The sequence below is a fragment of the Syngnathoides biaculeatus genome, chromosome 2 (genome assembly GCF_019802595.1).
Source record: "Syngnathoides biaculeatus isolate LvHL_M chromosome 2, ASM1980259v1, whole genome shotgun sequence".
Classification (NCBI taxonomy): domain Eukaryota; kingdom Metazoa; phylum Chordata; class Actinopteri; order Syngnathiformes; family Syngnathidae; genus Syngnathoides; species Syngnathoides biaculeatus.
This window is the reverse complement of record NC_084641.1, coordinates 8926343-8950315: the sequence shown is the minus strand read 5'-3', so window position 1 is coordinate 8950315 and position 23973 is coordinate 8926343. Positions and strand designations below refer to the sequence as shown.

The following is a 23973-nucleotide window of genomic DNA, read 5'->3' as shown; positions in this document are numbered from 1 at the left end:
CATTCCTACGGGCAATTTAGAGTTTTCAATCAACCTACCACGCATGTTTTGGGGATGTGGGAGGAAACTGGAGTACCCAGAAAAACCCAAACAAGTAGAGAACACGCAAACTCCACACCGTCGGGGACGGGATTTGAACCCCGTCGCAGATGTGCCTAACCAGTTTTCCCACAATGCTGCCGGTTCATTACTAATCATGATCAAGTAAATCTTGATATAAATATAGTAGACCACAAGATAGAGAGGAAAAATTTTGATCTTTTATTTTTGTTGTGGAGTTGTGAGCTTTAAGGTAGACATTTTCTTATAAATAGTTTTGCTGTGAAAACAATTAAAATAAGTCATGTCAAAATGATTGTGCTGCATAATGCTCATCAATGGTCCCTTACATACTAAAATATTTTTTAAACTCAAAAACTAAGGATGAAGGAAATTTAAAATAGGATTTTGCTTGGCATGAACATGAAGCGTTTCTTCAAGTGGAATTGCCATATACCGTATTTTTCGGACTATAAATCTCAGATTTTTTCATAGTTTGGCCGGGGGTGCAACTTATTCTCTAGAGTGACTTATATGTGAAATTATTAATACATTATTACATCCATCCATCCATTTTTCGAGTCGCTTCTCGGTTATTTTCACATTGACAACCGTAAGAAGGTGCTCGAGGCCAATGTATCTGGAACTCATAACAACTGAGGACTGAACAAAAATGCCATTGAAGAGAAAAATCATATTCTGCAGATTATTTTAAATAACATTGTTAGGATGTTGCTAACCAATGATGACAAAAATACTTCTTACCTTGAATGCGACTTGTCATATATCGTTAGATGAAACTTCATGCAGGCATTGAGACTTCCACCCGTTCATCGTGAACGTAATTCAATTTGTTTTTCCATCATGGTGGTGCTATGGTGAACGGTTCTTTCCGATAGAGGCATGTCTTTTATTCGTTTGATTATATTGGTTTTATGCGAAGTTGGCAATATGTTTATTGGCAACATCGAGGACGACTGCTTTGGCATACTCCCCGTCTGTGAATGTAGACACACAGTAGAACCCTCCCTCTCCACAAAGGCTGTTCATTCTTGATGAAAACTTTGGTACTCCTCATGCTTTTTTCTTTGAGCGACCTCTATCAAAAGCGTTTCCATAATTACGTAGTTGTTCCGACACGATCAGCGTTCAACCCAAAGCGTGTGGATTACGGCAACCTCACAAGGACAAACTGTCTCTGCATCATTTACGTTGCCTGCCGCCCCAAACTACGGCAACACCACGAGGGAAAAAACCTTCTCTGTGTCATTTGCATTGCCCGCACAACAGAACTCACATGTACAGTATGTCGATATGAGGGCTCCGGGAGCCATTATGGAACCACCAACAGAGCCAGGTATGGCTCACGACCAATAAGTTCCTGACCCCTGCTGTGGGAGCAGTGTATGTATGTGTGTGTGTGTGGTGTGTGTGTGTGTGTGTGTGTGTGGTGTGTGTGTGTGTGTATATATATATATATATAGATAGAGAGAGAGAGAGATAGAGAGAGAGAGAGAGAGAGAGAGAGAGACGCTTCTGTGACAACCAAATAGGCTAGTTGTAACTACAACTGATGTTGAGTCTGACGTAAGCAACGTAGAAGAGGAAGTGCTACCTCCAGAGTTGGCGGACTTGTTTAGAAGTGGCACTGAAGATAAAGATTTCATTGGATTTTAGTTACCGGATATTTGGAGTGACACGGATGGTTTTGGAAAACTTCTTAATGTTATTTTTTCTATAGTTGTCGGAATAACTCTTCATATGTTATGTTAACATACCAGGCACGTTCTCAGTTCTGTCATGTAACGCAAGCATACCGTTCAGCTTGTTGTTGTTTCTATTCTATTTTTATTTTAAATTGTTGTTAAATTTTAAATGACATGAAAGTTCTTGGTGTTAGATCAAATAAATTTCCCCCAAAAATTCGACTTATACTCCAGTGCGACTTATATGTTTTTTCTCTCTTTATTTCGCATTTTATGGCTGGTGCGATTTATTCTCCGGAGCAACGTGAAGTCCGGAAAATACGGTACTGGTCTGGGAAGTAATTTACATGTCTGTGGAACAGGGATACCTTTTAAAACATTGTCAGCTTCACCTTTAAATGAACAAACTTGAATTTTTTTTTTTTAAAGTTACTTGGAGTCTAGTATCCCGCAAAGGATGAATCAAAAAATACAGCATGAATACACTTACAGACTGATCCTCATTGATTGGGTCTTGGACACTTCCTGTATTCTGGGGAACCCAAGGGGGATCAAAAATGGGCACACAGGGCATGCCCAGTATGGGAGACGGCAGGGTGAAGTTTATGCTGGGTGGAGGAATCTAAATAAACAAAAATGGAGTCAAACCCATCCTTGCATTCTAAAGTTGCTAACACTAAACTTTAGCCTTTTTCAGCTGTAAAAGTAATCCATACTTTGAAGATCTGCTGAGCCCCATCCTCCATCCGAGGCCACACCTGGTAGCGGAATCGCCAAAGTGTGTAAAACTTGAGGGTGGAGTTGATGCGCTGGCAGGCCTCATGGTGCTGGAACTCAGACATCATCATCTCGGTCACGGCATCAGGGACTTTCACTGCACACAGGAGGAACATGGCAGCTGTGTGGGGTGGGAGAGAAAGACAACACAGAAGAATATCATTTGTCACTTATTAGTGAGGTGAAAATCTAGCTGTGGGATGATTCCAGAAAATGTTATCTAATTTCAAATTATAGTCATTCTGAGAAAAAAGTACCTGTAGTAAATGTGATTTATACATATTTAAATAACCAAATAGCTGTTGACCCCCTAAAATGTTTTTTTCTCATCACTCATGTCTGTCGACCAATCAACACATCAAATATCCATCGATCCATCCAGTCAATCAATTTTCTGTACCGCTTAATCGTAAACTATCATTCACACCCACATTCACAACTATGGAAAATTTTGAATCCATATCAAATAGAACAGATCAAATAAGTGTCTTATTTACTGTAATTGTGAACTTTTATTTTCACAGACAAAAACCTCTAGTAAATAATAGTCTCTCAACATAAAGGTAACCCTTGATACTAAAACCTTGAGGAACCTAGAAAAGAAATAAAAATGCGGTCACATGAATGAACAGAAATGACATTAAGCTCACTGCTTCCACTTTGGGTAAGTCATCTCATGTATTTTTCACTTATTTTTTTGTTTTCAGCTGCAATGGTGTCATTCAAACCAACATAACCTCATGATATAAGGACCGTATTATTAAATGTTTCCTCTTTTTTCAATTATATAGCTTAGTTTGTTCTTGACCACAATAGCATAGCAGAAAACAGAGGTATACAATGTACTTTTGAGCAAAAGCTATTGACATTAGCATTGATTTAAAACCCAGTTGTTGCCGTAATGTTACAGTAATACTAAAATTGAACTGGTATTTCAGTAAAATTCAACTTTCCTGATTTGTCAAGGATTTATTCAACAATATTTTTAAAATGGTCACGTGTCCTGAGTATCCATAACATGATCAGAAGAACCTTGCGGTAGACAAATTACACAATTGTTTATTATGAGTTTTGTAAGCTGTAAGTACAAAGTTTTCACCAGCAGCAGCTGCCATGTGTTCATCCACGCTGAGCAGGAGCTCCCAGGCTGCAGGCTGAATGTCTCCGTACATGTCGTCAGTCAAGATGGGAGCAGCTTTGATGAGAAGCGACAAAGGAGCTGGCGACAAGCTCATCACCTGCAGGAGACACAGGTCCAAAATGTATTTCTCTTGCAAACACAAAGTGTAAATACAGTACTCAAGGAAAGTACTTCTTCGCACTGGAGTAAACTGCAAAAGCAAATGCCTCACCTGATTTCTAATGTATTTTAACATTCCAGTGTCCTTCTTCCCTTCTGTGTTGCTGTCAGTGGGTCTCCTCTTCATGGACGGCGTCCTCAGACACGATTTGTCAGAACACTAAGGTCAAATATACTCTCAGTGTTGCAAACAACAAAAATGTCCTTTCCGTCGGGTTTCCAAACTCACCTCCTTGTTCTTCTGTGCACGAGCACCGATGATGCCGGTGGGGGGAGCGCTGTCCTCTCTCAGGCTGTCCACCGTCTCACCGTATACAAGCTTGATGGCGCGGACCAAGCGGGCACAGGAGCGGTTGTGGTGCTGGTAGCATCGTGGGTGGCAGAAGTCAATGTGGGTGCAGATGAAGCTCTGCTGGTTGCACAGCAGGATCATGATCTGTGCCGAGAAGAAAGTGTCGTGTGAGAGGGATCACACGTGAAAGCTTGCCGACACATAGATATGAAAGCCCTGTTCTGTCACCATCCAAATACTTCTGGACCTAACTGGAGATGTATTCATTCTGTTGGACATACATGAAGCCAGGACATGTTGCGGTGGTAGTTGTCCTCTGTGCCACTTGAGCTTTGGCCCTCAGGCTCAATACTTGGTTCACTGGTACTGCAGGGACTACCTGCATGAGAAAACAAGGGAAATATAACAGCTGTATTGCTTGAGAAGGTTCTATGGTATCTCATCGGGCATCTTTCAATTGTTTTATAATATCACATATATGTACTAAGAAAGTTGTTTAACAAAACCAAGTTTCAATATTGGCTAATTTATATGACTGCAATGGAAATCCATAAGGAAAATTGTTCATTAAATTTGAAGAAAGATAGAACGTTGGTTCCCAGTTGATCTTTTAAATAAGGTAATGTTACAAAGAAAATATAACAGGACAGGTAAAAAAAACACTATTTATGTGTGTATATTATATATATATATATATATATATATATATATATATATATATAATTTTTTTTTTTTTCCCTGCCATGGTGATGACAGCTAAGATTCCAACGCATTCCCTGAGGATCTCACTGGATGGTAGTTATCAGAAAATTCGAGCAATGCCTAGTCCTGGACTTACCTATGTCTGTGACTGTATCCCTGCTGTTTGTTTGTGAAAGTATCCCCTCCTCATTCTCTGATTCTGAATCCTGTCGGGACATTTTGGTGCTCTTCAGGCTACCCGCCCTCCGTATGGAAGACAAAGACCCAACTTTTTTTACGCGGAAACTGCGGGCTCCTTTAATCTGAAGCAGTCGCGAGCCTCCAATACGAATCTTCCGAATGGGAACTGGAGAAAAGTTGGGAAGACCTAACTGAGCAAAAAAAAAAAACAAAAAAAAAAAACTGACCAATGAACCCATTCTGAAAACGGCTTACCAGTTGTCTCCTGAGCCTTCTTGTCATCACACATGGTGTCTGACTTCAGAGTGTGGCTGCTACTATTAAGTGAGTCATGGCCGTCCTCATCGTCAAGGATGCCCGCAAAGCTGATCTTCCTCTCATAGCGATGTCGGCCAAGCTCAGGATCGAGACGTAAGCGGCAGCTTTCTAAGTCCTACAGTTGATAAAAGAAAACACTAACAAGTTGCCAGGATTGTCGCTCCTTTTGGTCACACCAAAGCCAATTTTCCACCAAACAGGACAGTTCAGCTGTCAGCTAAGTACGTAAGAAAACAGTTATTCCGTCTGCTTGGACCATGCCTTGCCATGAATCGCGAAAATCTAGGAGTAATAAAGACCCCTTTAAAAGATTCATCTTGCCAGTAAATGTAACAAGATGGCAGCAAAGCACAAAATTTGTTCAAATAAAACTCCTCAAATCAGTTAAACAAGATGCCAGCATAGTAATACTTAACCGGCAAATAGGTGTTATTCAGCAAATAGCGGATAGGTTCCTGAAAAATATCTTGTAATAGAAGAATTTACAAATGCCAAAGTGCAAATATAGAGGGATTCACTGTGATGTAAAAGCATGAAACTTAACATTGAAGACATTTGTCATGTTCATTGTAAAAATTAAAAAAAAAAAAGTGTCTAACGGGTTAAAAAAAAGGATAAAAGAGGGACAATAAAAAAAATCCCCAGAGCTGGAGCATAAATAGTAGCATATTTCACACATTTGTATAAGAATCTAACATAAAGAGGACAAAGTAATGAAGTGGCAATACTAAAGGAGTATGTCCAAAATGTTTTGTTCTTTGTATGTTGTTGGTTAGTACAAGGATAAATCTTTGTTCAAGAAAATGCACCTTTTGTTGTGCACACTCATTGAGATATCATTAAAACTTTTGAGTGCAAAAATGCAAAAAGACCAAACCAAACTGAACTGCTTGGTGAAACTGGGATGAAAGATCACATTCATAAAAGTACCACAAGTGGTTCCGTGCGTGGTCGTGGCAAACAAGGAAATGTCTCTCGTAGAAAGGTGGTGATTTCCAGCAAAAGCTGGCAAGCAGCCATCTTTAGAGCAAATGGACAGCCACATTTTGTTGGATTCACAGTGTCTTAAGGAGGAAGGAGAAAAACAATGTCTAGATGATGACAAAACACCAATAACCAGCATCAGCATCTGACTTACTATCATCTAAATAGTCCTCTTCCTCATCCTCTTTCCTCATTCTTCGTTTTGTTTCGTCATCGTAGATGTAACCCAAGATGTTGGCAGGACTCTCACTGTCACAGTGGCAAAGTTCGCTCAGCCGTGTGCCAATCGCCTATTATGAGAAACACACAAAGACACACTGATCAATAGCATTTAGGAAGAAATATGACAGTGACTTTTAATTGGTGTAACAATTATGAGTAGACCTTTGAAAAAAAATTGTTCTCCTTTGATGGGTTCTTGGGCCCCAAAAAGATTCCCCGATTCAGTCCAACTTTAACACAAATCATCAAACCATCCATCTGACTCACATCTCCCCACTGGCAGAAATGTTTCGCTGCATTCCACTGGAGCTTCTGATTCCTTTTATTGCCCACGATAGGAGACCTCCCCCTGGACAAGCCTCTCTTAGTGATGTTTACATGGTGGCCCTTCATCCACTCTGGCCAGTTGCCACGGTTACAGCGATGGACAAACCGGGCACATTCAAGAAAGAGGGACGCCCGAGCCACGATGGGCGCTTCCTGGGAAAAACAGATAGTGAAGTGGTGGAAATGAATAAAAACAGGGGCATGAGGGAGACTGCATGGAAAAGGATGGCATTCTGTGGTGAACCCTAACGGGACAAGCCAAAAGGAGAAGAAGAAGATGAGGGGGACTGATTATGAGTACCAGATCCAGAGCAGCGGCAAGGATTGAAGCATCAGGTATGGTCCCCGGCTCACAACAGTTGAGCAGAAACTGGAAACGCTTCATGCCCTGTCGAATTGCACCCAAGTTCACCACATTTTTGTTTTTTATGGCTTCCTGAGTGGCAGCAAGACGCTCCTGGAAACCATGGGGTCCTGGATGAATGGGAAATCGATTTTCAATGATAGAATGTAATTAACAGAACAGAAAAGAAGAGCACCCATTTGACACTTGAAAGCCACTGACAAAAAGCCCAAAGCTGTAGTCACTGGCCGTGGTAAAATGTTAACATTCATTATGTGATCACTGCATTAGAACCCTCCAAAAGCTATTTTCTTTATAATATTTACTGAAATGAAAAGTGTAATTACACAAATAAATGTTATGCTTTGTCATCCTAAACTGCCACGAGGTATATCAGCATCAAAAGCAGACAAGGCACTAAAAGCAACATGTATGAACCACACCACAGCAGAAAGATGGTTGAAAGATACAAAGTCCAAGCTACTGTAAGAGTGAATGAGCAAGGAGTGTTTTTTTTTCTTTAATGGGGTGGCACAAGCATGCTACATAACACAATTACAGCGTAAACCTGAAAACAGCCCTTTCTAAATGGAAACTAAAATGAGAGCGCAAGGGATGAGATGGAATGTCATAAGGTGGGCGCACAGAGAGAAGGGGAAAAATGAGAGGGGAGGTTATGGGGGCAGCAAGTGGGAGAGGGGCAGCTGGGATTTTGGGGCAGGTCTACCATCTTTCTCTTCTGTGTGGTGAAGCTTGGATGGATTCCTCCTGCCAGACCTCCATTTACCGAGCCGCTTGAAGAAATTCTCTTCCTCCTCCCTGCCGTATTCTGGCCCAGTGGCAACCCCCTCTGACAGCTTGACTGCGCTGGTGAACTTCACCTGGTGAATAATGGCCAAACACAATATAAGACAAGAAAAGATATAACTTGACTGATTGATCCCACAGTTGGGAAATTCACTTGTGACTGGTAACTGGCAGCAAAAGACAATTGTAAGAGATTTAAACGGCATACAATATAATAAAATAGCATTAACAACCCCCCTGACCTTTGAACTCTGTCGAATAAAAGAGAGCCGATCTACTGAGCTGATATCCAACAGGTCCTCCACACCGTCAGTAAGTCCAGAGAGAGATGAACGCTTCAGCCAATTGCCTGGAGAGAATGTGAATAAAATATGTTCATGCTTACTACAGAGTGAAGGCAGGTACAAGGCCACAGGTGAAGCACATGTATGGGTTGCACTGGGCGGTGCGACACACCAGGGTGGATATGGCAGACAGCGATCACATTCACTCACAACAAAGCACAAGCAAATTACACGTGGAAAGAGGCAGATGCAGATGGCAGATGGAGAAAGACTTTTGCTGAGTTTGGAAGCAAGATTCAGAGAATGAAATGGATCAGATTTTTTTTTCAATTAATGTAATATATAAATATAATAGTATTTGCTGCACCCTCCATCCAACAATAAGTAAAACCTAGTCTCGCCATGCACACAGGGTTGGGTAATGCAAGACCAACAAAGACAACATGAAGATGACATGATCCACTTCCACATACGTAAGACAGAGAAGGTGAGTGGTTGGCGGGTGGTCCTGCGGCATGCTGAGGTACAAAAAGGGCACATATAATGTAAGGATGTAATGATGTACGTGGACATGGAGAGATAATACTGGTCTGATGTGAAATGTGATGATTTGGAATTTGTTAAACACTGAGAAACAGAGTTGTCAAGTTTAAGACAGACACACGAAGACTTCATTAAAGCTTTTCTACATTTTTTGGGGGAGAAAAATCGCTGAGTCACTCTACTTACCTATTGGCAGTTTAAGTTTCTTGCGAAGTGAAATACGCCTGGATCTTGATCGGGAGCGGCGGTCTGTGGTGGTACCAGAATGGGCGGTGGTGCATTCTGAGGTGTCCTGTTCTGACTGGCTGCTGGTGTCACTGGCAGCACTCTGCGACTTAAACATCTTCCTCCAAAAGTCTTTCCTACCCAGCAGAGCTCCAGGTATCTCCTCGCTGGAAAACATAGCGACAGAGAGTAGTTGGGCTATATTTTAGCATTCCCAAAAAATATCTAGCACCATTGTTTGACAGAAGAGCGATGGTGGCCAGTATGACACAGATGGGGCAGCATGATGGGGATGTGGTGAGGGAAAAAAAAACTCACTGTTCGGGGGTCTGGGGGGGTCTGCTGGAGATGTAGCTGCGACACTCATCTGCAGCACTGGATACCTGACCCTTCTCCCCGGACACACCCGCCTCTGACCTGCACGCACACACCCCAACAAACACAGAGCGCTCAGGCCACCCATGCATCTGAGAATGGTAAAAATGAGCATACATACATTGGTGCTGCCTGCACTGCCAGCATCCAGAGAATTATTTGCAGCCTCTTGCCTGGGTCTCTTCCACCAGTTCAGTATTTAGCCTGTTTAGCACTTACAATATTTCTTGCAAATGTTTGTGAAGCGCCAAAATGCGACAAAATGTCTGAGTCTCCATGCTTAAGTTCTTTCAGGTTTGGACGGTGGCACATTTCTGTCCATTTGCACACAAACATTAGCCTCTGAAGGCTAAGGCAATAATGAACAGGATCGCAGAAGGTATACTCTTTCATGGTACCTATTATATCTTTGTTTGATTATGTGTTATTACTACTCATGATTATGACTAGTGGCTTATACTACTAAATCATATAGTCTTTGGAATTGTTTGCCTGCCTTTTCTCCCCCCATCATGCCAGACTGTTACTTTCGGCTTGAGACATGACAGCTATAAGCAGAGATAGATGTCAGATCTGTGCATTTCTCAAAAAGACGAGAAAGTACTCAGACAAATATATACTCGAAAAGAGTGTGACTCCCCAAGGACAAATACCAGGAGTGGCATTCAGCCCCCACAATTGGAGATCTCATGCAAGACAAACAAATGCAAACAAGGCAAACACCAAAGCAGGCGGAGATGAGATGCTCAAGATTGGATGAGTACTGTTCTTCTAGTTAACATTTTCCACAGTTACTAAATGTAATGACATGTCAAGGACTGCCCCTGACAAAGCATTTCTTTCTAGTACCTTCTTGGAGCTTGCAGTTTGTTCTCATCTTTTTCCTCAGGTTTTTTGGTGGTTGTGACCTTCTCAGCACTGTCTAGGAGCGCACTCAGAGCCACTCGGCGAAAAACATTTCCGTGGGCCTCCTTGATGAACTGCACCAACTGGCGGATGTCACAGTACAGGCCCTATGTAGGAGGGTGAAAAGCAAGCGTCAGAGAGCCACCAGAGGAGGCAGCAAAGTGGGAGGCCTGTATGGCGAAAATATCTCCTCTGCCAAGTTGTTAACATCCACTAGTCATACTAGTCAAACTGCAAACCCCTTTAAATGAGTATGAAATCATTTTTGAATAGATCTAAAATGACAAAGAAATGAAACGAGGACTTTAACACTGGCCTTGTGCCAGAAATGTTCAGTTACAACTAAAATATAAAATCACTGATTGTGTACTGGCAAATTCTCCTGACAACAGCACGCCTTCTATTCTCACTCAATGACCGTGTAAACGTAAGTGTAAATGGTGGTCTCTTCTTCTGTATGCATCCCGTGAATGCTGTTGTGGATTTATTCAAATCTACTGCTAAGGTATATGAAGAAAAAACATGAAAAAAAACTTTAGCCAACAAATAGTCTGGTCACAAACAAGAAGTCACATACTAAAGTAATTGATATATGTCATGTCGCATAAAGACAAAGTAATGTAACATAAGATGACAAAACATTTCTTTATTAGTAAAGGGTTAATTTTATGCCAAGCGTGTTTACATTACTAATTGATTATAAAATGAAACATTCAAAAAGTGTTCTGACTCCTAGTATTCACAGTTTGGTAGACCCCTCAATTTCAAGGACAAGTCTAGAAAGGATTAAACCAATCACAGATGAAAAGTTTACCAGTGACAAATGCTGTATTTAGCTCACCAAACCTTAATGTGAAGTGCAACCTAATCTTGGATGATATCCCAAAGATTCAGTCACAGACCAACGTGCTGATCATTTGCTTCTCTGTTCAGTGTGTAACGAAAATACACACCCAAGGGCATTTTGAATTTCCCCTTGAGGGATTAAAATGTATATTGATTAAACAGTTCAAAATTTAAACGTAAAGGCTTGTTTGGGGTGTACAACATCATTAACATGAATGTCGAGTCATTCTCTTACCAATTATAGTTATAAGGTTAGACCAATATAGCGTGACAGACAAGCATGAAACCGGGGACAGAAACAATGTTTAACACCGTAACTAATAACCAATACAACGCACAGCACTGGGAAAAAAAAAAATATATACACATGTACTCCTACTTTGTATCTATGTATTTTTTTTCTTAATCATATACATTGCATCTAGAACACATTTACAGCGCTTCCCTTTTCCCACAATTTTTTACGTTTCAGCCTTATTCCAAGATACTTAAAAAAAAATGTAATTCTTCACACAAATATGAGGGGCCTCAGAAAAACTTTGCTAATGCAAATACACTTGAACGTAAACATTTCTGAAAATGGCTGCACACAGATGCTCCCCCAGTTACTCTAATGGAGCTTAAGTGGTGCGGCAAAAACTCGGTGAAACTGCCCAAAGATAAGATTTCCAAACTTCTAGCATCATCCTTCCATCAACTTTCCAAACTGCTTAGCCTCACAAGTTTAGCAGGCATGCTGGTGCTTATCACAGCTCACTCTGGGTGAGAAGCGGGGTATGAACCCAGAACTGGTTGCCAGCCAATGGTTGGGCACATAGACAAACAACCATTTCAGTCACATTCACACTTACAGACAATTTAAAGACTTTAATCAACTTACCATGCATGTTTTTGGAATGTAGGAGGAAACCGGAGAACTTGGAGAAAACCCACACAGGCATGGGGAGAAGAGGAATGTGAAGCCGATGTGCTAACCACTTGACCAAAACGCCACTCTTGTGGCAACAACTTAAAAAAAAAACTAGGCTGTAAATACTGTATCTACATTACACCTGATTCCTTTGCTTTGACTTACTATATTTGCAAAAAATGTCAAGAAAAAAATATATAATCTGTTTTGGAATGAGGTTGGAACATAAGAAAATGTGTAAACAGTGAGGCGCTGTGAATACGAAGGGATCTTGCTCTAAAAATTGGTTAAAATGTTAAAAAAAAACAGTGCATGCCAGGCTTTGTTGAAAAAAAAAATCTGCTCAGGGACAGACTGGTCAATTCTTAATATTGTAATCATGCAGAATTGCAATATCCATTCTAAATCTTTCAGGGCAGAGGGGCAGTTTGGTTTTGATGCAAACAGGTGTGATGTATAATTACAAGCACCCACCAAGTTCTCAGGGCTGTGAAGCTCATGTGTTGTGGAGGCGCAGCGGGTGATCAGCGACTTGAACATGCAACCCACCACAACCGCCTCCATGTTCTGCGCTACAGACTTGTTGTCCCCTGTGGTGAAATTGTTCCCGAACCCTGCCTTGTCTGGGGAAAAAAAAGGGTGAAGGCAGAGATCACAGATCACACGGATGTCAATTATTCAATGGAACATCACATGAAAACAGTTATCCCGGACAACAAGTTGGGGAAAAGGGGGGCAAAGAAAACGGGTTTGTATAGCATATGGGGGGAGAAGCAAACTGAAAAGGATTCTGGGTAAGGAATAAGGAATACATGCAAGTGACTAAGGCCTGCTCTTGAACCACATTGAGGTAATCAAACATTCTCTTGGCCTAAAGAATAAAGATTCATAAATTTGAAGTTGCAGGCTTGATTTGTCACTTTAGGACAGAGCGAGAGGGGCAGCACGGTAACCAGTGCCTAAGAAAGCTTCTGCTCAGGTGGGTATGTTTATCACATCTCTAATATCAGTGCTCTATTGATTATACATCATGTGTATCTACCGATGTTTCGTTTTTTCGCCCTCCTGGACCTCTCACCTGCACTGCCGTACTCTGCAAGAGAAAAGAGGCGGGGCAAAAGGTTGATTGACATCAGGCCAGCACAGACATGTACGTGGTGTCAGGAAAGAACCTCCACAGGGAGGTGAACCCAAAAGACACACATCAGCAAAAGTAACATACACCCAGACATAGTTGGGGGAAAAAAAACTAGCAAGGCTTTCATTATAAAAACACTCATCAATTCGGTCACTTGCCAATGTTTTTTTTTCATTGTCATATGATGTCATAAAACAGAGCCCAAAAACAATGTCAATGCAAAAGTGAATTGGCATGGAGAGCATGTCTCAATGCTCAGCAGTAATGCTGCCGATTGAACAAAGATGTTATGGGAAAAGCTTTGGATTGGCAAGTGTACGAAAATGGATGAGCAAGGAAAGGAGGCAGGAAGTAGGGAAGAAGGGACTGAAGGATGCAGCATGTGGTGGAGGAGGAGGTAGTGAGGGAGCATGGACAGAAGCTGGAGGACTGTGACAGACAGGAGCAAGCAGGTGGGAGGGAGACCAACAGATAGAAACTAGAGAGCACTGGGAGGGAGAACATTATTCTGCTTCGTCAACCACACATTTGAGATGGTTTAGAAATACGACTGACGCATCTTGATGGAAAACCTTTGTGAAACCATTTTGATGGTCTAATTGCGTGAGTCGCTATTTTGATCCCCCCAACAAAATACATAACTCTCTAAGTACCACCATCTTGAGCAACATTAAAAGACAGTAGCGTAATGGGTCACATGTTAAACAAGGTGACAGGTTTTATGCCTGAAAAGTATATTTGATATTATTGTACGCCAACATTTGTATAACAAATAAGATAGTAATGCATAGTTAAAACTGTACCTAAATAACCAGTTTATGAAAACAAGATCTTAAATATTAACTGCAAAGGTATTGAATTTTATTTTTTTATTGTTATTATCATCATCAACTTAATTGCACAATCTGTAGGCAGTAATTCATTCGCATATCACTTGTGTGAGCCTACATACCAAATGTTGAGAATCATTGGAATATCCAAGTGTCTGATTAATGTTCATGTCTTTACCTTTTTAGTACTCACCTTAATTTCAAGTAATTTCAATTTCAACATTTTCTTTTCTTTTTACAAATTAAAAGAAAATTGAGGCACAACCTGACGGAATGACCTGCGTTCTATCCTGAGGGCTTTTGTGGCTGCCTCTCACAAATGCACATACTCACTGTCGGTGATAGGCTCCATGCAGAAGCCCAGCAGAGCATGAAGGAAGTCCACAATGTTATTCAGGGAGTCTTTGTTGACGTAGTCCCGCATTGTCTGGCGAAACTGCAGCTTGTCCAGCTTGTAAAGGTTGGTCAGGCAGTTTTGGGCCTGACAGTACAGAGTTATAAAATATTCACATTAAGAAAAATGTGAGCGGATGACAGGGTATGCTGAAGCATCATCACAACACAAGAGGCCAATATGCTGAAAAATGTAAAGGTGATTCTGACCTGCATCCTCAGACGATCTCCTGAAAGGCCACGATGTCCCTCGCCACATCCGTAAGCACAACCTAGAGACTTTACTATTTTGATGAGCATGGAGAGGGCCAGTCGGTGAGGACTGAGGCAAGAGCTCTCTTCCTGTTGACGTATTTTTAAGGACGCAAACAATTAACTACTTGCTCGCCCAATCAGTAGAGCACAATAAAGAAAGCAAACACAGTTGAACCTCGGTTTTTGTATGCACCAGTTTTCACAAGATTTGAGTTTTTACTTTAAATTTTTTTTTTTGCTTTTGATTTTGTACATCTGTTTGGTTTTTGTTAGTCTGAAAATGGAATGTCCATCCACCCACCCTTGTGACTCTGCCATTTCCAGCAGTGGCCGACAAGCAACATATTTTATGCCCCCCAAAATTGTTGATAAGTTGTGGAGCGCAGTAAAGTTTTTTGTCCTCAAAAACCAATCGTCAAGTGGGGCTGAGTGAATTGTCAATTTTTTTCTAATTGTCACATCCTCCACAAATACCAGCAGTTCAGTGTATTTGTAATGGGGATTGTTGACAAACTAACCTTTACGTCATTGTCCTTGTTATTCTTCATGTCATCCTTGCTCCCTTGCCCACTTCCTCCACCGCTACCCCCTCCGCCTCCTCCCCCGCTGCCACCGTCTCCGCCACCTCCTCCCCCGCCTCCTCCTCCTAGATTGTGGCCAACTGTGTCCTTGGCTCGCACCTCCTCGTTCTCCTTGTTGTCAGGCTTGGACAGCTTTTTGCCCATCCCGGGCACCACGCCCAGCTGCAGCAGGCAGTCGATGATGTTGAGTGCAACATCGCAGATCCTGGAGCTGATGTCATGGCTGAGGACAGCGTAGAGGGCACGCAGCACAGCCTAACACACGAGAGGAAGAGGAACATGTCAAAAGGAATCCTTTTTCCTATACGGAGTACATATAACAAGTATGCGCGGTATATCACACACATGTGCGCGCGCACACACACGCAAGCACACCCACACGCACACTATGGATTTAAGCCAGATCAATGCACTCATCGTGCTAATGAACTTGTATGTTGATTTTGCATAAAGTCCCAACAAAGACCACAATTTTAAACCTCAATTTGACTAAATCTGTTTTAACACAACCATTACACCCCATTAATTCAGCTCGGAACAAAAAACACAGTTGGACATCTATTAAGACCTGTCAAGTTTGCAATTATGAAACCCTTTGCCCAACAATGCAAATGCAACCGTGACAGCATATATTGTGCACATATGCACAATTTATACACTCTCGTGTTACTTTTTGTAAGAGTTTTAGCCATTTAACAAGATGACAGACAGACAGACAGACAGACAGACAGACAGACAGACAGACAGACAGACAGACAGATAGATAGATAGATAGATAGATAGATAGATAGATAGATAGATAGATAGATAGACAGATAGACAGATAGATAGATAGATAGATAGATAGATAGATAGATAGATAGATAGATAGATAGATAGATAGAGATAGATAGATAGATAGATAGATAGATAGATATAGATAGATAGATAGATAGATAGATAGATAGATATAGATAGATAGATAGATAGATAGATAGATAGATAGATAGATAGACAGATAGATAGATAGATAGATAGATAGATAGATGATAGATAGATAGATAGATAGATAGATAGATAGATAGATAGATAGATAATCAGCTTTGAAAATTCCCACAATTTTGCTGTCACTTACTGTGAGGTCCAACATTCCGTTCTTCAGGACAAAGTTATTGGTTCCCTCGATGTTGTCGCCCTCCTCGTGGCAGGAGTAGTTGATGCAGGAGTCAGTCAAGCTGCGAGGAAGGTTGGCACAGGCCAGTGGCTCCACAGGCATCTCCGGGATGACGACAGGGTTGCAGAGCCTTTTCATGTGCTCAGTGAAGAAGTCGGCATAGCCTACATTAAAGGACGCCACGGTTGTGTTGAACGCAGCCATGGTGATTGTGGAAATCTGGGATCGAACTGTACAGGTACAAGAAAAAAAGCTCAAAATGCAGTGTCCATCATTTGTTGATCCCCTGAAATGGAGCCATAACCCCTCAAACCCATATTTGTCATTAGAAACCAAGAAAACATTTGATAAGAAACTCAGATGGCCAGCAACTAAGCCATTGATGTGACGTCGCTTCCTTCATTTTGTGTGATGCCACTAACATGTTACAAAGTTGACTGAGTTTAGAGCAACAGGTTAAATCCGCCATTTTGAGTAAAGAGAGAAGTAACGCCTTATTTTTCATTGGAAAGTAATTGCACTACAGTTACTTTTTCATCCAACATTAGTTACTTTTGATTCATCAATGTCTCTCACTAAACAGCAATTTGTAGCTGGTGAGTCAAACAAAAAAATTCAAACACAATATTTTCAGTCCCCTGAGATTCAACTGGCTACAATTCGCTGTCTGAAATTCAATTGGGTATAATTTGCTGTCTGAAATTCCCTGTCTAAATTCAGTGTTAAGAAGGCAGGGTTACTTCAGGTCAGTACCCAACACCCAGGCAGTCCAGCTAGTTGAATTTCAGACAGCGAATTGTAGCCAGTTGAATCTCAGGAGACTGAAAATATTGCATTTGAATTTTAAAGGTTGAATTTTTTTATATGGCGAATTTGTTAACATTTAAAAGTTAAACTGAAATACAGCTATTGAAAATGTGATCACTTTGAAATAACAATGTCAATTTTACAACACGAAATTTTCAGTGGTATTTTAAATTCAAATCCTGGTGCCATATATTTACTTCCATACATGTGTACATTACCAAGTAATAGGTACAGTTAAGATAATGCTTTTTTTGTACTATGGTTAAGTGATATTACAGCTTCTTGGCATCTGCCAAAAGTAACTGAAGTTATTATTTTTCCCAATTTAGTTCCTTTCAAATCAAATAAAAAAAAAGTCCAAATCAAAATCAGCAAAGTAACTGTGCTCCTTTTAAGATCAAGTACAGTAACAAGTAAAGTAAGCACGTTATTTTATCAAGGGAACTGGCAACAGTGGTCATGTCTGCATTTGTCTGATCTGGTTCTCTGTGTGGTATGCAACAATGACTACAGAGTAAATTTCATTTGGGATTGAAAAACTATGAGATAGCTTCCTAATGAATAATTTGTGTAAAGAATAAGAAAAATCACTGAACAAAATTAAGCATTCAAATCTACCTGAAAGATTGCATTGCACAAGATAAACCCAGAACAAATAAAGTATTAAAAAAGATAGCCGTATATTTCACGCATTCAGCAATACATAGACATTTAATGAAACAAACTGACACATGAGGTCCTTACCCTCTTTGACAGTATTCTCACTGTGGCTGTTTGAGTGGTCGGGGATGTCTCTGAGAAGCGAGTGGTGGGAATGAGAGTGCTTGGTGCTTAGGCTGTCGGCATCGGCGGCTGTGTCTGTGCTGCCCCGACGTGCGAATTTACCTGCAATTTGCCACAGCAGAAAAAAATAATCCAGTAAATTGTTGTCAAGAGGAGTGAAAGAGGTTAGTGATTTTGTGTAAAGAATTTCCGATCTCCTAGGACAGTAAATGAGTCGTCTCATTGGTGTGTTGACAAGCAATCATGGATACTACAAAAAAATGGGTTTTTGCATTCTATTCAGTTCTATTTTTATTTTGTTTGTGAACAAAAAAGAAAAGGATGCTCAAATTTCATTTAACAGGTTGCACAGACTTTTTATTGTTAATTTAGTTCTTCTTCAACTGGGTAGTATTTTTTATTTTTATTTTGCATGTTACAGCGACAAGGAAGTCAGTGAGGAGGCCTTTGAACAAGGAAAGTGGGATAACCGAGGTTGAGGAGCTGGGATTCTTAGTCCTGTTCTATTGTCAATATGAAGAACTCGGTGCATACCCATGATTGTGGCTTGCCAGCCTCCGCGGTCCAGAGTGCGCCGATCATCGCCCAGGCCAGAAAAGCTCCCAAAGGAGAATGTGCTCCGGGTGGGTGAGACATCAAGGTGGTCCTCATGGAGCAAGAAAGGGACGCCCATGCGGCGCTGACGCTTCTTCCCTGTGTGATGGAAGGGGATGGACCCCTTTCTCTCACGGTCCTCACGCCGGTTCTTAAACTGAAAGGAAAAAAATGGACTTCCCACTAAAAACAGCTTCCTGTTTATTGGTATTCACAGTCTGTACATTTCGCTGACCTTCTTAAAGATGTTCATGCCAAGGTCAGATGAAAGGTCAGGAACTGCTTGGCGACGAAGGTTGGTTAAGGAAACCTTAGTGAATGTCTCAGTGCTGAGAGATTTGCCCTCCTCATTGCATTTAAGACTCATGTCCTGCAAAGATGCAAACATTAAACATTTATGAATGTCATTCACTCATCTCCATTTAGTTTGTAATGCTGCTAATAGTCTTTTGTCTGGCACGCATATGTTCATTATGCATATCACAGTCCCTTAACTGTCATCCTTGGACTGACTTGCTGTTCGATTCAGGATTCAGTACAAATGTTTTTAAACACTGACAAAGCCCTCAGTGTTCATGTTTTTACATACTTGAGCAATTTATTGTCCCGTTAGATGACTGTGGTTTGCTTGCTGCTTTTTATTTAATGACCCTCATACAAGATTTAAGACTGAAAATGCGTAATAGCATTGCAGGTTGTTGCCCTGAAATTATGGAACATACTTCCATTTCAGATATACTTTGTAGATATGTCTATAAAGCAGTAAAAAACATTTATTTAGGCAGCTATTCCAATAAGATTTGGTTATATGTACAGTTCTAGAAGAAATGGAAATAAAAGGATACTACAGCAAAATAATGACTGTAGTTTCTCTTATTTTACTATTTATATGTGCTGTATGTTTGAAACTAAAAACAGATTTTGTTTAATTTTATAAATTATGGATGAGAAAATTCCCAAATTAAAATAGTCATTTTGGGGCCTTTATTTGGAAAATATGGAAAATGAAAAGTAGTAAAAATACTAAAAAAGGTCAACTTTTGGTGTCTTAATTTAGAATGTCTAATCCCTAACCTGTCCTATTCAGCTGCATGGCATTTCAAAATGGTGGCTCTGTATATCTTTTGTGCTGGAACAGTTTTCCTGTGTAACAGGGAGTTATTATTTTGTATTTTTTGTGAATGTTTTTTTGTTTGTATGTGGCCTGTGATTGGCTGGCAACCCTACTGACGGTAAGTGGTATGGGAAATGGATGCATGTGGGGGGGCAACTCAGCGAGCCCTTCCAGCGGGGGACCCAACCAGGGGATGCCAGCCGAGAATGGTCCCCAAACCAAAATGAAGCACCCCAACTGGTTCTAAAGACCGGTCCTGTCCATTTCTTTTTAAAGGGAGGGTCATGGCCACCAGACCATGAGCGCATGGGAGCCCCACCGCAGGAGCCAGCCACCACGCGAAAACAGTCAAAGCCCTTCAAAACCAAGCAAATTTTAAGCGCTTGTTCTGAGCAAGGACAGGTGAGAGTGACAAGAGGGGTGAGAGGAAGGCACTTTTGCGTCTATTACCTTTTTTGTAGACTGTATGCTTTAGATCCTTATAATCCAGTGTGCCTTATGTATGTGTTAAGTAAAGAAATAGACTGCACAATCGAGACTGTGCTTTAGAATCTGGTGCGCCCTATGGTACGGAAAATATGGTATGTACAGAGTGAATAATAAAAATGTGCAGTGCGTGAAGTAAGAGTCTAGAGTCCTGCGGATCCGGCATGACCCGACTGGCTGGAAGACCACAGAGAAAAGGGGGCACAGAAGGTGAAGAAGCGAGGCCCACCCAAGGCCAGAGGTGCTGACATCCTACCATGAGCCTCAAGTCAGCTGCCGACCCAGTCATAAGTTCATATTTGTGTATTTTAAGTTTGTGAGTCTCCGAAGTGAAAAGTGGTACACACATACACACATACTGTAAAAATAAAAAATAGATAATATAAAATTAATTTACATCAAATTACAATCACAGGAAATAAAATGGTACTACACTTCACAGGTGTGTGAAATTGTCTGTTCTTATGTTTGTTACCTGGGTTTTGTGGGTATTGACCAGTGAGGGAGTGGCAGCCACCATAGAGCTACTTCGGGGGCGTGGCAGAGGTGCGACCAGTGGTTCAGGAACACGTTCAGGCCTCTCCTCCAGAATCTGTCTCAAGCGTTGGAGGTAGTACATCAATGCCCAGTGCACCCCCTCCTCTGTCCAGTGGGGCTGCAGAAGGCAGCGCAGCACGGCAACATCAAAGTAGGTGGCATAGCGAGCACGCTGAGACAAGGATGCTGGCACACCAGCAGGGGCTGATGTCCTGGAAGGAAGGCAATCAGGAATGTATAGTTTGAACCCTTATGTGTCCTGTTTCTTTGCAGTTTGTCAAGTTGCAACACCAGTAACTGTTGCCTCCTTAGGTGAGCTTTCCAAAGCTGTAATTATTCAGTCAAGGTTATATGCATGTGATGACCCAAAATATTTTTACCATAAAATGTAAAAGAAAATTCCTCTCATATTAAACACAAAAAGAGGCTTCCTGGTTCCATATATTTGATCTCAAGGATCATAGCTTTTAAAAAGTCAAACATTCAGTTCATTGTCAAAACAAGGATAAATGTTTACGAACAAGACAGAGAGGCTAAAACTTTGAGAAAGAAAATATCTCCTCATGATCCCAAATGTACAAGTTCATCGGTTAAACAGCGGAGGCAGGAAGGTCATGGCTTCTTTTAGGATGGCCTCATTAATCTTATTCGGTTTAACACATGCAAGCGGAAAAACAAAGACATCGACACAGAAATGTGTCCACCAATTCAAAGAAAAAGGCAACTAAACTGTAAAAGCATTCGCCATGTAGTAAGATAACAAGCCTCCCCCCTCCCCCTAAAAATGAACACTATGAAAACAACAAAGGAGTTCAAAGGGGTAAAGACTTTAAAACCTATCGGCCTTGCAGTCTGTCTGTTAAAGAGGAGACTGACGGGAGAACCATCCCCCAGAGTAAACAATTGAAAAAGGTTGTAGCGGAAGTGTGGAACGCCATCTCCTCAAAATAATGTAAAAGTCCCATGGAAAATGGAAATAATGAATGAGTCTTCGCAAATATTTGCAAATAAATAGTCTTTCATTTCAGTTTGTTGAGTCGATGTCTTCCAATATTTTTTTTTTCAACTAATAATATGGTCTTTTTTTCCCAATAATTCTGTTATCTCAATGATATATGAAATGCAGGCCTAGATGCCAATGTGCCCATAAATGATAACGTGTCCACAGCGAAAAAGAAAAATGAATGACCTCACTGTTCCAATATTGTTAGTGGGGCATGTCTATGATTACAGAAAAAAAAAAACAAGATGAACTGTACATTTCAACAGAGAAGGATCATATCAACATACAGTATTACACCATTATTCGCGGGGGTGACGTTCCTTGCACTCTTGTGAATAACATGCAAATTTACATGCTCTCAGTATGCTTTGCAGCACTAAAGATCAATGGAGGATGCTGGGAGCATGTAAATAGAGTTTAAAGTGCATGTTTTGTTTCAGTATCTTCTTGAGTCATTCTTTTATTTTGTTATATGTGAGTTATGCTATCTGCGATTGGCTGGAAACCAGTTCAGGGTGTCTCCTGCCTCCTACCTGATGACAGCTGGGATAAGCTCCAGCGCTCCCAGCGACCCTCATGAGGATTAGCGGCAAAGAAAATGGATGGATGGATATTTATGCTATTCTGTTTGCTGTGATAATTTTTGTTTCAATGTGACACTGAGTGTGTACAGCATCGTCACTAAAGACCTGGCTACACAGGATGTGTGTGTTGGGAAGTGTAAGCTTCTTCTGGTTACAGATGTGGAATACAGTTGTACATACATGCTAAAACGTGTGCTCGCATGCATGCTAACAGTGTAACTAGTGTTTTTAAGTGTATTTTGTTGGACAAGCCACATGACAATATTTGTAAATGTCAGAACTCACTGTGCACATGAGGGCCACCACATTGTGCCTCGTCTATTTAGAAGAGAATTTAAGACCTCAACAATTGTGAAAATATGGTACTTTAAAAAAATAAAAACATGGAGACCAAAATCCATGAATATGCGGGGCCGTGAACGGTGAACCGTGAATGGGCAAGGGCACACCGTACATCATAAAGAGCTTTGACAAAACACCCTGCTGTTCTATGGTAGCTTCTGATTTTAGCCCTTTCAAAGCCTACTACATTGCTTCATTTCAAACTAATACAGAATAGTAGGGTGTTAAATAAGTGCCAGCTCCCCTCCAGCATCATCAGTTGAGCCTATGTGACGCCACTATTAATAAACCGAGATGAAGGTCAGCAGTCGGTAAGCTCCAAGGCGTACTAAGTGCCACTCACTGAGGTGAAACATATTGATACCACGAGAGCGAGGGAGAGACATGGAGCACAGCATTAAATCTTGGTGGCTGCAATAAATGATACGAATACAAATAGTCGACGTTTACAAAAATCACTTAGGGAGCGGACAACAGAAGGGAGTTGTGTCATGTTTCAATGTCTAGCCTGCTGCTGTGTGGTGGGTTGCCACGGATACAAGTGGAAAACACCCACCCCACTTGAGACACTCGCAGTGTCTGATTCGTTGAAACAGTACAGCAGTCTGTGGTTGCCATAGAAACTGCCTAACCGCCAGCAGGCAGTCAGTGAGCAAGAGATGTGTGGCGCTGCAGGATGAGTAAACTGCAAAAATCACATGAGCTAAAATGATTGTACACTTGAGAGGTGTGTATACTCAAGTGTGAATCGTAGATATGAAACTAGTTCTAAGATGTACGGTTATCTCGAGGTGTTTAAAATAGTGATGATCTTTCTTCCTTTGCCTGAGGGTGGAAGAGAAATGTCAAATCTCGTGTTTTTCTTCACCATGTCAACCTTTTTTTTTGTATTTTGTGGGGTGGTGGGTGTAGTCAGGGCGTTACACTTAGTGTTAACATTTTTAAGTCAAGCAGTTTTATCTTGTGTGACACGTGTACCCTCTCCTGTTTGCAGTTTGCTACCCATTTATTTATTTTTGTGTGGAACCTACTCAGAGCTATTCACTGACCTAAGATGGGACAAGGTGATGCCAAAGCCCTTGCTCATAAGAAAGGAGTAATAGCGTTGATAAAGTTTTTAATATATCTATTCTGAGATCAGTTTATGTTGAGTTACAGGTAAGTATTGTTACGAGGTGCGACAGAGTACACTGTATGTTTTTGCTGTACGGCTGATATAAAGCTCACTCATCTATAAATCATTTATCTTTTCAGGAAAATCCAAAATGACTTTGTAACAAAGTGTTT

The 23973-nt window shown here is 41.0% G+C and overlaps 1 protein-coding gene across 17 annotated transcripts in view; it reads right to left on the bottom strand.

The window, feature by feature from the left end:
• Nucleotides 1-23973, bottom strand: part of LOC133506582 (protein unc-80 homolog) — a 61003-nt gene that overhangs the window by 30900 nt on the left and 6130 nt on the right. For 10 of the 17 annotated variants that reach the window (XM_061830857.1, XM_061830871.1, XM_061830907.1 and 7 more), the window contains 27 exons: nt 20696-20969; nt 18856-18990; nt 18561-18777; nt 17988-18128; nt 16398-16666; nt 15221-15538; nt 14658-14789; nt 14388-14535; nt 13129-13179; nt 12561-12709; nt 10274-10437; nt 9368-9466; nt 9011-9216; nt 8240-8346; nt 7918-8071; nt 7149-7321; nt 6788-7000; nt 6453-6588; nt 6245-6378; nt 5252-5429; nt 4953-5162; nt 4396-4493; nt 4052-4258; nt 3875-3982; nt 3622-3760; nt 2462-2643; nt 2236-2367 (listed from right to left, as the gene is read on the bottom strand). In XM_061830857.1, coding sequence (XP_061686841.1) covers nt 2236-2367; nt 2462-2643; nt 3622-3760; nt 3875-3982; nt 4052-4258; nt 4396-4493; nt 4953-5162; nt 5252-5429; nt 6245-6378; nt 6453-6588; nt 6788-7000; nt 7149-7321; nt 7918-8071; nt 8240-8346; nt 9011-9216; nt 9368-9466; nt 10274-10437; nt 12561-12709; nt 13129-13179; nt 14388-14535; nt 14658-14789; nt 15221-15538; nt 16398-16666; nt 17988-18128; nt 18561-18777; nt 18856-18990; nt 20696-20969 — 4474 coding nt within the window. The remainder of the gene's footprint in view (nt 1-2235; nt 2368-2461; nt 2644-3621; nt 3761-3874; nt 3983-4051; nt 4259-4395; nt 4494-4952; nt 5163-5251; nt 5430-6244; nt 6379-6452; nt 6589-6787; nt 7001-7148; nt 7322-7917; nt 8072-8239; nt 8347-9010; nt 9217-9367; nt 9467-10273; nt 10438-12560; nt 12710-13128; nt 13180-14387; nt 14536-14657; nt 14790-15220; nt 15539-16397; nt 16667-17987; nt 18129-18560; nt 18778-18855; nt 18991-20695; nt 20970-23973) is intronic. The other 7 variants (XM_061830941.1, XM_061830973.1, XM_061830987.1 and 4 more) reach the window with 3 other exon arrangements.